This window comes from Chelmon rostratus, chromosome 8 (genome assembly GCF_017976325.1).
Source record: "Chelmon rostratus isolate fCheRos1 chromosome 8, fCheRos1.pri, whole genome shotgun sequence".
In the NCBI taxonomy this organism is placed as follows: Eukaryota; Metazoa; Chordata; class Actinopteri; order Chaetodontiformes; family Chaetodontidae; genus Chelmon; species Chelmon rostratus.
In genome coordinates, this window is record NC_055665.1 from 17,865,119 (window position 1) to 17,883,202 (window position 18,084).

General features: G+C 40.4%; 1 protein-coding gene across 1 annotated transcript; it reads right to left on the minus strand.

The window, feature by feature from the left end:
• Positions 1 to 3,165: 3,165 nt before the first annotated feature.
• On the minus strand, positions 3,166 to 14,553 carry LOC121610566 (DEP domain-containing protein 1B-like). The gene is made up of 11 exons (XM_041942742.1): positions 14,380 to 14,553; positions 12,248 to 12,513; positions 11,977 to 12,121; positions 10,142 to 10,269; positions 8,703 to 8,833; positions 8,561 to 8,608; positions 7,748 to 7,888; positions 7,447 to 7,613; positions 5,670 to 5,846; positions 4,211 to 4,393; positions 3,166 to 4,035 (listed from the first exon to the last, which is right to left on the minus strand). Exons 1-11 carry the CDS (start codon positions 14,425 to 14,427, stop codon positions 3,871 to 3,873), a joined length of 1,599 nt encoding a protein of 532 aa, XP_041798676.1. The 5' UTR covers positions 14,428 to 14,553; the 3' UTR covers positions 3,166 to 3,870.
• Positions 14,554 to 18,084: the final 3,531 nt, after the last annotated feature.

Consider the following 18,084-nt stretch of genomic DNA (forward strand, 5'->3'; position numbering starts at 1 on the left):
ATGTGGTCATTTTGCAGGTTTTTCATATTGCCACGTCATTAGTGTAGTTCAGTAGCTTTTTAAAACGTGTGGTTCTATGACAGTTGGTGTAATAATTTAATGTTGTCTGAGGCTTGTCGGAATTTGGTCAGAGGGTCACCGGCGGGTCATTGGCTTCTGTTCCTGTATCTGTCTGCTCTGCTTTGGACAAAAACAAGGTTAAATCACTTAAGCACAGGGGAGATGGATTTCTTAAGGTATGCAACAAGAGGCGCCTGTTCTTTAGTCCGTTGTGAACGTTCACCCTGCATCTCCTCAAAATGACATTTCAAATCAACATCACGTGCACAATCCAGCAGGAGGTGTTAACTGAGATTTTCTGGACATTTTCCAGTTATCTAAACACACACTGGTTGATGATCTTGACAGGTAAATCAAAATGTGTGTTCATGCCAAACAAAATCAATTCTCAGTGCCATGATTGCTATCAGGTCACCGCAAAGACGTGTGTGAACATGAGCTGATGCTGAAGTTTGCTCTGGGGGGGGCAAAACAAGGCCAAAGTTCACCTGGTGGGTTGAAGATGTTTGGAATTAAGCAAAATTTTCTTTATGGCTCCAACTCATGAATGTGTGGAGGTGAATCCTATTGATTTAAAGACTCTGACTCTAGCACTGCAGTGAAACTGACATTTTTGTTCTTACGCTTATTCATAGTCTCAAGAGGATGAATCCTGATGAATTTGTGATCCTCTGACTTTCATTCAGTGCCACCATCAAGCTCACCTTTTCAATTAGCTAATGAGATATCTCCACATCCACCGGACGGAGGGCTACGAAACCTTGTGTGTTCACGGTCATCACATGTGAAGCCAACCGACCTTGGTGCATCTTATCATCATTGTGAGCTGATGTTTGCATTTAGCACAAAGTGATTTGGAAGCATTTTGGAAGTCCAGTACACAATCACTAGAGTTGTGTGTGTAAATCAGAGGTGAGGAGACAAATCTCTTGTGTTTATTAAAGTACCAACCTGATCCAAAGCAACGTCTGAAGAACACGGTTGAAACTGCTGTATATACAGGCGGTTGGTCTTGTCTCATCATGTGCTTTGATGCTTTGTGCAGAACTGAAACCAACAGTAGTGTTACCAAAAACACATAAATGCTAGAAGAAACAGAGGTGAGCATTGTCTCATCCTCTAAAAACATAAACGTGTGCCACCAGAATAACTTGAAAAAGCCTTATCACAGCACACACTGCACTTCATACACACAGGTTTCTACGCTGTGAATCACGGTGGGGATGAGCTGCGTGGGGTACTGACGTTTTCTCTCCACCTCCGTGCACGATCCTCAGTGTTTACTGTGTGGGATGTTTCCTTGGGAACTCATGCAGGTGTCAGCTGCTGATTTGCAATTTTTTTTTGCTGTGTCATACCTAAGCAGCTTCACATCTCACTGTCACCCATACATTCTGTTATCCTGTACAATTACCATTAGTTAAAAGCTTGTCATGTGTTCATATAACAAGGAAAAAGAGATTGAAACAGGGCAGACGAGGTTGTCTGTAAAATTAACTCTTTATCTTGAAAAACACATTGCTTAATGGTCAACAACAGCCTTTTTCTTTTCTTTTCAAGAAGAAAATCTTGTGCATTAGAGTAAACATATAAAAGCAATATTCAGGGTCCTTCTTCTGTACACAGGTGTGATCGACCTGCATTATTATAATGATTTCAAAGTGCACAAATATAGAAAATTACTAAAACCCTCTTGTGAACATACCGACAGTAGAATGTGCTCTGCACTCTGGGTCTGAACCAAAAACAGAAGTCTGACTTTATCCTCCAGCAGTACATGAACTGTGCCTGTGCGTGTTGTGTTCCTACAGGGTTATTACTCTTCTGCAGTATGTGATGATGCACAATAAATTACATCTATTTCAGTTTCCAATCCTATGCTGGAGGATGTATTTTTGTTGTGTTCATGTTTGGATTACAGCAAAGCAATATTCCCCTGTGTAAAATGTCAAATCACCCCTCATAGGCCATGACATATACATACAACCCCAAGAAAAGAAGGGCGACAAAACTTTTTAGAACTTTTATAGTAAAATCAGCATCAACATGAATTCATTATTATTCTGTTGAATTTTTCCAGCACAGAGCAGCAATTCAAGTGTAACAGTTATTCCAGCATTATTACATTTGTTCAAGAGCATTTATGAAAGTCATTATAGAAATATCATGCTTAATCATTACAAAAATAAAATGACACTCAATTTAAGTGAAAAACAACCTGATTGACATGACAAAGCAGCAGGTAACAGAAAATGACAATATACTGAAAACAGTGTGAGAGTATTTTAGAGACTGAAATATGTACCAATCAAAAAAACAAAAGTTCTTATATACAGAATAAAACCAACAAGTAAAAACATGAAATGAGTTGTTTTAAGAGTGCACATACAGTAAGACCCGTCAAGTAAAGTGGGAGGAGAGTTTAGAGAGAAAATGGAAAGACATTTTATAACGTGAAATGTTTGCGTTTGCCTCTTTTTTCCCTTTTTTTCCTCCGCTAGGATTTAGGATATCAACATAAAAAACAACTAAATGCTGTTTCAGTTAGGTGACACATCACATACACTCTTTTACCTCTCTGAGCAAACCCTTGATATGTCCATTGACAGACTGTAGATTAGGCTGAGTTGCCTAAATTCCACATCGTACTGATCATTCTACATCAAAAAGCCATGGTGAAAATGAAATGCATCTTTGCATTAGAAGAGTCAAGATCATGAAATTATATAATCCATTTTAAGAAATGCCTCAGAAACAGCAATATGCTTCTGCAGAGGTTTCCTGCAAAACCAGATGAAATGATATTGATTGGCATTTACAATAGCCAATAACATTGAATGTGCAATACCCCCTCCAAACTCTAAAATACCTTTAAGAATACCAACAAACTGCCTTTTTGCCATTACTGGGCCAGATACTGGCATATAGGTGCTGTATAAGATGTGACAAACACGCTTATACATCGATTTTGACCTCATGGGAACCTTTTCACAACCTATAATGCCAACTTCTAATAACCTATTAATACTTTTGAAATGCATTTGGGTACAAGGCAGTGTCAGTCAACTACCATCCCTGCTTGTAACAGCTGTAATACATGGGGCACGGAAGCAATGCATCATGTATGCATAGTGTTTTTTTTTTTTTTTTTTAACCTGCTACGCTAAACTCCATCTTTGTGTTTGTGTGCCACCTTCACTGTGTGCACTGTGTGTGTTTTGCCAAGTGATAATGCAGTTGGTTATGCAGGGTTTGGAACCGTAGGCTACATTTACTGGTACTGAATTAATTAACTGGATCACACCCCATGTGTTCCGGTCATTAGACCTTTATAACAAACAGTTTCTTAGTAGAAAAATATGAGACATACTATGAAAGTCCATTTTGACAAATATAAGTGGTTCTCTCAGTGTTAATTGTTGATCATTTCCTACATATTGTTCAAGTTTTCTAGCAACACAATAATAAAAAAATGTATCCACATTTATTGTTTGCAGTTTTCTGTATTTAAGACCAAAGTGCTTGCTAATGGGACTGGAAGTCAGTGGGAATGTCCTTCTATTATTAGTGTTACTATTATTATTATTTCCATAAACTTAACATTGAAATTATTAGTTCAACAGTGCTACAAAGCGCAACTAAATTTTTAAACATTAGTTGTAGTGATTGACCAAATGTGAGTGTGTGTGTGTGTGTGTGAGACCAAAACTGGGGCCAGAGCTCTATTACAGCCACATTGCTCCTTATCTCATGACACTGAGGTTGAGTTGTGTAAACAGCATGAAGTGCAAGTGTGTCAGTGGTGGCAGATCACGCTCTAAAACTCCAGCTCCTCTGAAAGGGCTGGAAGGGTGTCTTGAGTTTGAAGAACATGAGTGGGGGCTTGAGTCGCGGGGTTTTCTCGGGTATGACGGCAGCTTTGCTCTCCTCAGTGGGAAATCGACTGTTGTAAACTTCTGGGTATGACCTCTGGAACTGAAAAAGGGATATGCATCGTAACTGTAAGTACATGTGCATGCAAGCACATTCTTAAACGTGGATGGCTCAGATGTACATTCAGTCTGATTTAGCCCATCAGGCCTCCTCCCAGTTCTACATTTAATGCCGTTCCTTTTTTAACTTGTCTTCTTTCCAAACGGTACAGCCATACCTGTTTAAGCCTTTTTCTCTTGTCCTTGGCAGGCAGTTCTTTGTCTGCAATTAGGCCTTCCAGCAGCTCCTGCAAGGGGGTCTGTGTTCCTATCACCTTCTGCTCCTCAGACTCCACCCTGCTGATCTGTTTACAAAAGGCTGGAGATGTGCTGAAGTCTGTATCTGATCCTGCGTATTTGATCTGATGGATGACATAAAGGAAATCAATGTATATATTTGGTGATTTATACTGGTGTGATATTCTGGATATTGGCACTCCTGTTTTGCTATCAATACATTTAATGCAAAATATACATAAAAGATATGCAAAAAAAAGCAGCCAGCATGAAGCTACTGACTTACCGGCTTTACATTAACTGTAAATAGTCCACTATTGTACAGGGGGTTTAGGAACAACCCTCTCTGTAATTCTACTGTAACACAACACAGTGGGTGGATGGTTTTGCCTACATATTCCTCAGAACAGTTCAATGAGGAAATATATTATGACTAGTAAATATAAAAAATCTGTTCAGTGTGTAGGGTGGTTACAGTTTTAAAATCTTATTTACAGCATTCAGCTCAAATGGAATCATGTTTTCAGTCCTCCTCACAGCGTGGGATGTGTAAGATACTGTTGGACTACGAGATACAATCAATCAGGCCTCCGTTTGTAGGCCAAACAATGTTGAACACAGACTGTCAATACAGTCTGTGTTCTACATTTTCTGATGTGCCAGCCAAAAGAAAACACATGCATCAATATGAACCATCTGTGCATGGAGGAATAAAATAAACTTCCATTCCATAAAGGCGATTGTGAGGACAAGCACAAAATCATAGCGAAAACTGTGCATCTGTCTCTGTTAAATCTCTGATACAGCATGTAATCCCACTACTGCCTGCTCCCTTTTCCATTGAAAGAGATGCTTCTATAGTTACCATAGGTTTGAAAACATGAAAACAGGCTTACCTTGGAGCAGTCAGTACTAAAAGTGAATAAAACCCCTAAAGACTGTGGCCCTGTTTCTGACATTTATGCTGTTTCCCATAGCAACAGATATAAACCAGATACAGGCACACCAGGCTTCAGTGCAGCAGTGACAGGAACAGGAGCAGTGACTGTTATGAACAATACCGCTTTAATAATGCTGATGTTGTAACCAAGACAAGAGCCTCTCATATTTTTATATAGTAAATTTAATTTCATCCAGTCATCATCAGCATGCTGCTGACTAACCGCTCCCACCTCAATTCCTGCTGCAGTCTTCTATCACATATCTAAGTTTGTTTCAGAAGAAAATGTCAAGAGGTAATTTTGCCCGATGGGACACTAAACCCACAACTAAACGCACAGTCATTGATAACCTTGGTACAAATGGACTGTGGGAGGGAGGAGATGCAGCAGGACTGGACAACATGCACAGTCCCTGCTCATAAATTCATTCATGAATTCTAACTGCACAAAGTGCACCGACCTGAACTCTTTTGAGGTGGGACAGGTGCTCCTCAACCTGGCGACGCAGCTTGGAAGGGACTTGGAAGATGGTGTTGTGGTGCTCCATCATGAAAGTCACCAGTTTGGTGGCGAGCAGCTCATCCAAGTCCATCTCATCTACTGAGCCCAGAACGCAGTGTGAGAACATCTGCACCATCTGGACAGAGACCGCAAGGAAATGGATTATAAACTAACTATTCTCATTACATGCACAAGCTTAAACAACAGGATGAACACCTGTCGAATCAATCCAAAGTAATAACATCTGGAACGCACAGCATTTTTGTAAAGATTGTAATATTTGAGTTTTGTATGCATGCGGTGTTACAGACGAGGACTGTTTCTAGCCTGGGAGTATCATCTAGACAGCCTAAATGCAAACCTAATATAACTGCTCATAAAACATAAAGGTTAAACGATTCTGTGCTGGAGGCTGTAAAAGGACACCAGATTACTTATTTCAGGTGTACACATAGTATTTTATAAGACCCGTAAAATAAAATTCAATACATAAGGGAAGAGTGCAAGTCTGGAGCTGCTGTGACCATGAAGTGTATATTTTTCTAAATACACTATGCTCAGTTTTCACTTTAGCCATAGTATATATCCATAGCATATAGCAACTACATGAGAGACAAAATAATGATCATGAACATACGAAATTTAAATTGTGGGTGGGATACACTTTCCCCCAACGTAGCTATTAAGCAGCTTTTCCTTCTGTTCATAGACATTAATTAAAACAATTCATCAACTTTAGTGCTGAATTACCTCAGTTATTCAAAGATCATGGCATGCATATTAACATGCCTTTTCCTAATTATTCTATAGATGTATAACTCATATAATGTATAGTATAAGTAGCAAGCATAAGTAGCACAGATTAGAAAGAATTTCTGAGTATGCAGCATGAAGCCACCCCAAAATACACTGCATCTCTTCAGACTATGAGTAGACGAGTGTAGCACCACACTGTAGTTTTGCTTTTTTTCCCGTATGTCTGTGAAGACTCTCAGTCATCCAGATCATGGTTATCCAAGGGGGGCTCAATAAACGGCAACTGGACTTGCTATTGTTTCAGTATACTTCAGTGTGAACAGTCTGCTGGTAATGGCCTACTTAATTGTTCATTTTAATAGGTAGTATTCAGTACATAGTGATTGAATATGCAGCAGGCACTACGTTAGCATGCAATTTTGAACTGTGTTTATACACAGCAGGGGTATTTTTTCCAAATATATCCAGGCTGATAAAGGTTACTTCAGTCAGGCCATATTGCTATGTCCATCACATTGTGCAGACTCAGACTGTATTCTCAGACTCAGACTCTGTATTCCAAAGCTCATTTTTTTAGGGGGAGAAGGTTGTCCACCATCCCTGAAAATGTTGCCTTGCACCCCCTGACTTTTAATAGGCAGGAAGGATTTTGGACAAACAATATCTGCCCCTGAGGCATGCTTTTCTTTTTCTGCCCCCCTTGGAGACTGTGTCACCTTGAAAAATTTAGTACAGACAACAAACTATGGCAAACAAAGCCTCTCTTGCACAATATAAAATGCTCTTTCTTACAAGCTTTATAAAGGTAGTGTGAATTGCAGGACTACCATTTTTCTATTACATTCCTTGTCTGTTACACTCTGTCCTTAAATTATAATGCTGATTTGTGGGCCTTTCTAACAATCCTGGTCATAATTAACCTCAATACACCAGAGAGGTTGTACAAAGATTAGTTGTAAATAACTGTCAGTAATGTGTACCAGTGTGCGGGTAGCAATGAAGTCATTGAGTGGAGGCAGGTGGGGATTCTGGCAGACACGAGCCATGAGGCGCAGTAAAAGCTGGAGGCGTCGTCGGTTTGGAGGCGGCAGTAAGAGACAGCTGACTTGAAGAGCTTCAGTGGCAAACTCCTGCTCCTGCAGCAGACCTGCAGCGACATGGAGAAAGAATAGTCTTGCTCCTGAGGGCAAACATACAGACTAGACAAACTGAACACCGGCAGCTGTTTATCTGCAGCACAGCACAAATATCAGTAGTGGATCCACACTGTGAGGCACTTACTGAGAATGTTGACAAAGACTTCATATAGATGGAAAGTGAGCAGGGGTTCTTTGAGTCTCTGAAAGTAATCTCCGACTGTTCTCAGAACATCCCTTTCAAAACCCGGGTACACTGGCTGCTTGCTTTCATTGCCATTAGGCCCTGAGAAAGCAGACAAATGCTGTTTTTAGTGCTTCACAACAAACACATAACAATAAGAACTACACAACCCTCATAGTAAAAAGGTTTAGACTGTGTTAAACAGTGGAATGTTCCAAACAGGTGTTTCTGGAGGATTCCACAACTGTATTTTGTTGCTTCTGTCCCAAATCATCAGAATAAGCATTTATTTGCAAAAATCTATTAAACAGATGAGGCAAAACATTAAATATATTAGCTGTACGGTTTTCAGTTGAGCATACGTCAAAAAGGATTAGCAAATTTTCGGTTTTATTGATGTTTTATGTAGCATCCCAACTTTTTTGGAATTGGGGTTGTACAGTTGATCCTGGTTAATGTTGAATACATGTGCATAAACATACTTAGTACTTGGCATTGGTACCACAGATTTTATGGTATATTTATAAGTGCACAAACCTATACATTCACATACTGTAAAAACAGTAAATTAAGACATGAGCCATCTGAAAATATGGCACCTACTCTCAATTCTCATTAGTGAGAAATAAATTAAAGTTTCTGTTAACAGATTTGTGTCCTCATGAATCATTTTAGAGATTTACTGTAACTTATGTCCTTCAGGTGCTTGTATCCACTGAAGTCCAAATCCCAAACAGATGGAGATGTGAGAGTGAGCAGAAGATGTAAACTTACAATTGGCGAGGCATTTCATTGCTGATACAACCCAGTATGGCATGTCCTCTGGAGATGCAAAAGGAGATACAGTAGGTGAGTCATAATGTTCTTGTATGTTGCTGCTGAACAATTGTTCTTCCAGCTGTGAATCTGTGCTTACCAGCTTTATTCTCCAATATGACGATGCCCGTCTTATTCACGCTGAACACATTGTGAACAATGTGCTTGCCGTTCACATGCCGTGGGTCTAAAACTCCATCCAATGACGTTAGGCCCAGCACACTTTGCAAACTGAAACAAAAGAGTTGCCATTTAAACATCTACAGCAGCGATTCCCAAAGTGGGTCCATGTCACTCTGGTGTGCCTTGCGGGCAGGTCAAGGGTGCAGCAAAATTTATCGTAGCATTATTCATTTATTGTGCATTTTGACATATTATATTACATTGATAAAGTTTCATGTTACATTTCATAACGAATCAAAACAGAAGAAAAAAGCAGTTGACACAGTTTGTGTTCACAAAGTGTGACGGGACCGATAGTGAGCCCACCAATAAAGCTAAAATCAGACTCAACACTACACAGTTACAGCTTATTAGACAGGTTTGGGCTGCTTGGATCTTGGATGTCTGTGGTATTGCGTGTTATGAACATCATAATGTGTGAAGTGGTTCTGTCATTGCTGCATACAAGAAAACAAGAGCCAGCCTGTCAGTGAACTCAGACTTGCATGCTGTGTTCTCTCAACTCACATCAACAGCGGGCTCACTCATCACATTAAAATGCCTGCAACTCTTTTTTTCCCCCATCCTTGTACTCCTTAAATATAAACTAATTTTAATTTAGATTAAAATGAAAATGAATGAAAAGTACATTTAATATAATTACATATATGATTGCATTCCTTGTTTATTTTAAGTTAAATCTTTATCTGTAAATCTGCAGGACGCCTGTTGGCTTTTATACTGAGTGATTGAGAATGGGCCTGTATTATCTAACTTAACACTGATATAAATAATCAGGGATGCACATAAATGGTATGCAGGCATGCATGTGTGACAAAAATCTGAAATGCAGTGAAACAGTTGTCGGGTCTAGTTCGGTAGAAAGAAAATAGCTCCTGCATGAAACTCCTCACAACAAGGTCTGTGGATTATCTTGAGTAACTGGGTCATGATTTCCAGAAAGAGACACTGCTGTTGAGTGAACACACCAAAACAACCTAGCTGGATAAACAGCAGTACAGGTAAGAGGAAAAAATGTATTTTTGACTTTGGGGTGAAATGTCCCATCAATAAACAGTCTTTTCCTTTAAGATCACGCTATGTACGGGGTGAGTATCAAACATCCTCTCCAGGTATTCACCTGAATACTTGACTATAGAAGTTATGTGCACTCCTGAATATAATATACATATATATAAATTAAACTGATAAGCATCTGGGTTCATATATGCATGCTATATTGGCTTGGGGTGCCATGACAAAACATTTTCTTTAAATGGGTGCCGTGGTCCAAAAACATTTGGGACCCACTGATCGAGAACAAAAGGTACAAACAACATGACCAGTTTTAATGAGTTACGTAAAAGGGTTACATACTGTGCAGTTGTCATTGATTTCCAGATGTGGTCCACTTGTTTCGCAGTTATCTCCTTCCTCCGTATGAGCTTGCATTCATGCACATCCCCAATAGCCACACTGTGCCTTTTATTCCACAAATCTGAGGTCTGATGAACAACGAACACAGACACAAATAAAAAGTTATTTTTAACTTACACTGAGTGTTCAGAAACACAATAAGCCATGTGTAATAAGAATGAAGTACAACAGTCTTGTAACTCGATCAAATAAAACATTTATGAAAGAAATCTTTGTTAAAAAAAAAAGAAAAAAAGACATGTTGAAGACATTGTGTCAGAGATGTACTGATATTAATTACGGTAATTTTCAGTCTTTTCAGTATTTTCTCAAAAATGTACCGCAGAACTGAATTGAACAACGAAACAAGCGGTAGTCTGAACAAAAAGAGAAAACACAACAGTAAGTTAATTATTTTTACCTGTATTTTTTGTCAATAATATTTAAATATTTTGTGTTGGGCTCTTCTACTGCATTGCATTACACTGAGCTTTCCTTTTAATTTGTCAGTGTGTGTGGTATAAGCTTGAGAGCAAAATAATGTGAATGACAGCTCACAGTAGTAATTTAAACAGGGGAAATGAAAATGATCTCTCTTAAAATAATCTCTGTGAGGGAGCTGGGAAGCATCCCCCTCACTAAGAGTGAAACATGCACATTGACAAATACAGACTGATACAGCAAGTTTATTTGTTTTGTTTGTTGTAAAAGACACTAGTTAACTGATCTCTCTCTCTCTCTCTGAGATCCACTTTAGGGGCGTGCTTCATGGAGTGCACACATGAAGATGCGGCCGCAGCATACCAGCAGTTGCCATTTACCTAATTAGGTTAAGCAGGGGGATCAGAGAGGAGAGAGGGGAGGGGTTGTAGGGGGATTTTTGTTGAGTTTAGTCGTTGTTTAGTGTTTCTTTAGAGCAGGCATGTCCAAACTATTCCATAAAGGGCCGTGTGGCTGCAGGTTTTCGTTCCAACCAAGGAGGAGCACACCAGGCCAACCAATCAACATCAAGGGATCCCTTAGTTATCAGCTGAAAAGTGAGATCAGCTGATTAAATCAGTCCAGCCTGGTGCCCTCCTCCTTGGTTGGAACGAAAACCTGCAGCCACACGGCCCTTTATGGAATAGTTTGGACATGGCTGCTTTAGAGTATTAGGTGGTTTTGTTAACTTTGTCAGGCTGTAGTTATTTGCATTGTGTAGAATAAGTGTCAGTGTGTTAAATTATACATCTATATATGCGTGTGTTTTGGGTTAAGTGTGAGCAGGTCACAGTGTCACTGGGGTGGGAGGAGATTGGCTATAAAAGCCAGGTGAGCAATGGTGCAGTGTGTGAGAAGGGAGGGGGGGGGGGGGGGGGGGGGGGGGGGGGGGGGGGGGGGGGGGGGGGGAGGGGGGGAGGGGGAGGGGGGGGGTAGGGGGGTGGGGGGGGGTAGGTTGAGGCTCTTGCTCTGCTCTGCTGCTGCAATCTGCTGCGATTACCTGCACCTTGGTGACTCTTTTGTCCTGCTGTTTTTTTGTGAGCTTTGTGTTTTATGTGTGTGAAAATAAGTAAAAATCTAGAGCTTTGGAAAAGAACGCATTGCTGGTCGGCTGCTCTCATTATTCCATCCTGCTGTGCCCTTTGATTCTGCCTGGTTCATCCAGTTTGTAGAGGTTGAGCACATCCAAACCTTACAATCTCATTTTGCCATTTGCTCTCTATTAAGTTTGCATATGACTACTTCATATCTCATATCTCAAGCACAGCATGACTCAAAGCAAGAACTGCAGTAGCTGAAACAGCTCTGTCTCTCACCATGACAGCAGACTTTGGGGGTGCAATGTTTTCCTGCTGAGGCAATTCTTCATAGTCATCCCAGCGAATGAGTCTGGGCAGGTCACTGCTGTCTCTCAATATGGGCCTTGTTGGAAAAGACTTCAGGGGAGACAGTGTGGGGAACCTGGAGAAGAATAAAAAAGCAGTGGGCTCAGCCGGAGAGGGAATAGACAATCTGTCAATAAGGAGCAACGATGCCTTCTGGTGTATCAACTAACACAAATAAAAGTGCAGGAGGACAAAGTAGCACCTGTACAGATGGCCATTGTCTTCAAAGTCCTCTGTCCCATGGCGTCCCTTGATGTCTTCAATGACATGGGCCTTGAGGAACTTCCTGAGCAGCTGCAGAGTCTGGTAGCGAGTCACCTCGGGCCCGAAGTTGTAGTTGCCCCTCAGCAGCTCATGCAGATAATCCACAGCCTCGGATCCCGTAAAGCTCCAATCATAGTAGCGGAAGTGTGCCCAGTGCCTTCTCAACGGCATACCTCCACGGAAGAGTTGAATAGTTTCATTCCACTGCATAATAGGGAGAAATACATTAGGGTGTGACAGATGATGTAGACAGTAAAAAGAAAGCAAATAGCACAGATAGCAAATTTGGTGAGTGCTGCTTTTTAATTGAGTGCAACATACTCTTAGATATGGTATGTAAATATTTCACTCAAGCTACGACTCTGATAGAGCCCACATAACAGCATTTTATGTATTCAACAAGTTTTCAATGTTATGAGGGCTGTTGGGAACGTTATGTTAAAAAGGGATGCGTACAACATTATGTGAGCGAGGATAAAAATATTCTGCCCTGAATGGAATGAAAAACAGTGTGCATGTTCTTCATTTCATAGTCTGCTGTGAACCAACACTGGCTGCTCTAATATCCTCTTGTCACCAAAAAAGTAGGCAGGTATCAAAACAAACAGCATTATGTGCTCACGCTGTTTTGGATGGTGCAGAGGTTACGGCTTATCAGATCTCACAAAGCATCCCAATGGGCAGGAGAAAAATGAAAGAAGCAGATAAAAGCAGGGATAGGAAGAGAGAGAGAGACAGGCTACACAAGGTCATTCCAACCCAGGCCAGTATCAAACTACATGAAGCAAACACTGCTCAGTCTAGCTGGTCTGAATCTTGAAAAGAGCTGAACATGTGATGGGAAAGATTCACAAACTTAAAACAAGTAAAAGCCAAGAGGCTGGCCTTGAGGCCATTGGGGGATAGGATTGGACTTTGAGACCATAATCCATATATTTACTATTGTGTACTTCTAAGCTTTGTTAACAACAAACTCTAACTACCAGATGGCACAAATGCAATACACAACAGCTGAAAAGGATAGGCTCAAGCCTAAAAAGACATATAATGTAGCTGAAAAAACTAGCCAGGTAAAGGATAAAAAATATGAAAGACTAGTGAGGAAGACACTGTGACATATCTTTGTCACATCTGCATGATGTGGGATAAATTTAGCAAACATAAAAAAATAATGTATGGCCGCTCTGGCAAACTTTATATCTCATCTTTCCTGATTCAGCACAGGTCTTTTCAGGCGAGATTCTCTTGACACCGAGGATTAGGCCTTTTTCACAGAAGACATTTTGACATGTAACAGTACGAAAGGCACAGGCTCAAATACAATTAATGGGGCTGAATTCCATTTAGCTGCTTCAGTCTCAGGGCCCTGCTATTGAGCAGCTTATGGGGACACCTGAATAGAAGAGAACCATTGCTAACATTATTTAGTAACACCTGTGCTTCTTCTACTATTATAAGTCAAAACGTGAACAACACACACACACACACACACACACACACACACACACACATAAATTCAGAATATGAATTTATGTGCATTAATGCATGGAGTAATTTATTAGAGTTGACCACAGCCAGTGAGTTGGACATGCATAAAACTACAACATGGCATGCTGTGCATGATGTTTACAAGTTAAAATAGTGTTGTTAGTGAAAAGTACACACGAAGTGAACACATTAGCGTTACACTGAATCTGTCCACTAAATAGTCAGTGAAGGACTTCTCTAATTATTTAAGTGCTGTTTTGCGAGCCGTCCGTTTATATTCGAAGATTTAAAACGCCTGCGCTTCTACTTGAGTAAGGAAAACACATGTAACGTTAGCTATTAGCTAATTGAATTCAAGATAAACTTAAGGCTAAACTCAGTTTGAAAGTATGTTATCGCTTTCGACTACTTACGGAATAGAAATGAGAAACGTAACATTATGTCGCAGCGGCAGCTTGACACTTGAAGCGACTTTACACATTTAACGCAACACCGTAACGTTAAAACTTGGCATTTAAGCCTTTCAACGTCACATTTGACCGTGCCGTGCTAACGTTAACGGAGAGTTAGCAACAAACTCACCAGTTTGGTCGCCCTGTACGGACCCGGTCCGATGACTTTACCTTCCATGCTGGTACCGAACACCCACTTCACGCGTATGAAACCATGGAGATGTATAACTTCTGTGTTATCTTTTCACAAAAGCTTCAGCTGCGGATGAAAACACGGAGTCACAGGAGCATCTGAACACGCAGACGTTGCTGCCAACTTTGAATCTCGTGCGTCACATGCGTCACATCATTTAAACGACGTGATTAGACGGTGAGCTGATCACGTGACCACAAGAATGCAACCTTTATGTATGGGCATGTCCTAGGACAATACACACATCAAGGTTTAACTACCACTACAAGTAAAATAATAATAATACATTAAAAACAGATTTCATAAGGGTCATAAAAACATGCACAAAAATAAGGCACCTTCACAACAAAATAAAACACATGAAAAAAAGATTTTTTAAAAATGTTCCATTTAGCAGACATGAAAAAATAGCATACACATTAAATGATAGCTCAGGTACTGTACTCATATAGTATGCAGTGCTCTCTGTAAATGTTTGGCTAGATTTGCCCTTTGTCCGTGGGCTAGACTTTGTACAGTCAACTTGGTTTTATTTTGAACTGACAGAAAATGACCTTTTATAACCATTTCTCAAGTTCAGCGTTCATTGATTCACACAAGCCTTTAGTTTCAACGGACTGTATGTTGTCTAATTTCTTACCGGACACACGTATAATGTGGAGGGATTAAAGAGGATAGGGCAGCCTAGCCACTGCAGTGCTCGAAATGCAATAACATCCTGAAAATATACTCAAATGGCAAGTAGCCATTAACAGAACACGCACAGCAGCTTTCTGGATAGACTGCAGGCATTACAGGAAGATGTAGAGGGAATTAAATAAAACTAACCAAAAGGAAATAATTGCAGAGATGACCTTCTCCGAATCAGTGAAGGATTGGTGTGGTTAATACTGCACAACCAGTTTAACCTGCTTTCCAAGACATGAAATTGAAATCAAAACAATGCTTGGAGGAGTCTTTCAAAGCCAATCAAGACCACAACTGACAATGTGCAATTTAGTATGTTGGTGCCTGAGTGACAAAAAGGCACACTGTTTTTTTATCTAAGAGGTGATAGCAAGAGTTGCTCTTTCTGCAGCGATGGGCCAGAGACAGATGCCTGATCAGTTGGGTTGAGACAGAAATGCTGAAACACTCAAACTTAAAACTGACTGAGGGAGAGCTGAGTTGCACCTTGAAATGAACTTGGGCGGTGGAAACGCTGTATTAAAATTCATGAGAAACACCATGACAGTAGCCTTTGATTTTGAAAGAATTTCAAAGGCTGTAGTATAACTTGAATGGCTTGGATTAAGATGGTATTATTACAGCATAAACTATTCTCTTTATTCCTGTTACACATTAAAGGCAGGTGCACGCTGAGAGTAAAAGTCTGGAGACTTGACAGATAAAAGGTCAACAAACTGCAGTGGCAGGGACATTGAAAGCTGGTAACAGTCCTCGCTGGCTCAAGATAATGAATATATTTGGAGCAACATAAGCCTGAGGTCCTGGTATCTAAAGACTTTATCTTTCTCTTTTTGGATGCCACAAATCATTGTTGAGCCTGCCGGAGATGTCATGTCCTAATTAAATTTTGATAAGGCCATTGTCAGCTTCCTGTCTTCCACACTCCAACCTGGCTGCATTCCATTTCAAATAATGTCACCTCCCTTTGCCTCACATCTCGTCCTTGACTTCTCAGTGAAAGGGCACGCCGATAACGAGAAGAGGAGAAGAGTAAAGATACTGAAGGTTCTGCTAATGAGACGAAGGAACAGGCAACAATCAACGGAACCGACAGAGGCAGTGAGGCCGGTCATCATATCAGTAGTTGGAGAGGAAAAGAAGACATTCCTGAGCAAGAAGAAAACAAGGACAATATTCATGACCAATAGCTGTAAGATTATTCTACATACCACAGTTGAATTTTGATAAATGTATGCATCCTTATGTGACATGAACCCAATTCGGCCACCAGTGGTGGTGTATCCTGTTGAAGGGGGTGAATAATTGTGCAAACATGCATTTTGTGTTTTATAATAGCAATGAATTCTGACCACTTTGTAGAGATCTGTTTCTGCTGTTTTCACTTTGAGATTAACTGCCTTAATAAAGCAATCGAACATGACAACAAAACATGAATGCTTTTCATTGCGATTGTATGACGACAGCCATATGACGAGTCATATTTATCATTTTTTTATTTTGCAGAAAAGGCTAAGGCTAAGAACATAAGCAGACTGATCTTGTGGAGGCAAAATCAAATCAAGATAACCAGTGCTAATGATGTGTAGCAGTTAGAATCAGATAGCATTAGCACCAACAATGACACAACGATTTATTGTTTACTGTTGCATTTACTCTCTTGCTGAGAATTGGAAGTGGAAGATCGACACCACTCCAATACATGGATAGTAAATTTGGAGCTACTGTTAGCAGCTAGTTAGCTTAGCTTAGCACAAAGACTGTAAATATGGGGCCCAGAGCCAGGCTAGCTGTTCCCGCCTAGCAAAGCTAAGCTAACTGGCTGCTTGCTCCAGCATCATTATTTGCTTTATAGTAGCTCTTGGCAAGAAATGGAATAATCCTGTTTCCCAAAATGCTAAAGGATTCCTTTCATGGTAGACATGTCAAAATTGGTACAAAACTGTAGCTCCAAACACTGAACACTTTTTTCCTCTTGATTCATCATATCTGTCATCAGTTTTTGGCTGCCAGTTCATGTTCCTGCGTCCTTGTCTTGTCCTGGCAGCCTCTCATGTAATGTAGTGTCACATTTAGATCTATATAAATGTAAAATATTGTTAACTTTGCAAACCACAGACAAACAAAAGGTCTACCTCATGCAGGATGCATAACCTTGCATTTGGCAGGTAAACCTATTGTTTGCTAGTGAGTGAATGGCAGACAGAGATTACATTGCTCACAGACCTGTCACTTTACAATGTGGCCATACTGCAGAGAGATCAGGCAAAACGGCTGTCTCTTTGCGGCACAGCGTGCACTTGTCTTGAGCACTCCTGTGGAAAGGGATGACATACAGCAAGTACGGGGAGACATGGTATGAGAACAGCAAGGGAACTATTTGACATGAACACATAATGAAACAACGCTGTGCTGCCATGTTCCAGCTGGCGCTCTGAGCAACTCCTCGTCATGTTTAACTGTGAGGTCGTGACAATGTTATCAGTCAATTCAAAATCACAGACTTTATTGTAAAGGCTGCATGCAGAGATTTGAAGAAAATGCTGCCATTTGATCTCCTGCTGTGTGGTGATAGCACACTTGGGGACTGATCTGGCTTTGGCTTTATCTCAGGAACACTAAACATGTAGTGAAAGCAGCAAAGTTGGTGGCTCAAAAGATATCCAGAACAAGTACAAATGCGCCAAAGGAAGGCTACCTGTGGTGATACTCCGGCTGTGTGACAAATACAGACAAACAGAGTAGAACAAACTCAAACTCCAAACGAAAACAATGATAATGTTGCTCCAGAACTGCTGGATGAGTAAATCAGAAACTGATTGCTAACAGGTTCACTATATCATCTTAAGAGGTGATGATATGTCAATCTTGTCAAATGGGGCCAAAAAAAGCTTAAAGGTTTTAAAGCATAGAGCAAGAACTAAAACCATATTTTATATGTAATGTGTTCTAAAG

Bases quoted from the DNA above. Each gene is read 5' to 3' on its own strand.
- LOC121610566 (XM_041942742.1), bottom strand. From the start codon at position 14,427: ATGGAAGGTAAAGTCATCGGACCGGGTCCGTACAGGGCGACCAAACTG. The intron at 8,609-8,702 runs GTAAGCACAGAT...TTGCATCTCCAG, and splicing joins CATATTGGAGAATAAAGCTG to AGGACATGCCATACTGGGTT. The intron at 7,889-8,560 runs GTAAGTTTACAT...CTGCTTTCTCAG, and splicing joins AATGAAATGCCTCGCCAATT to GGCCTAATGGCAATGAAAGC.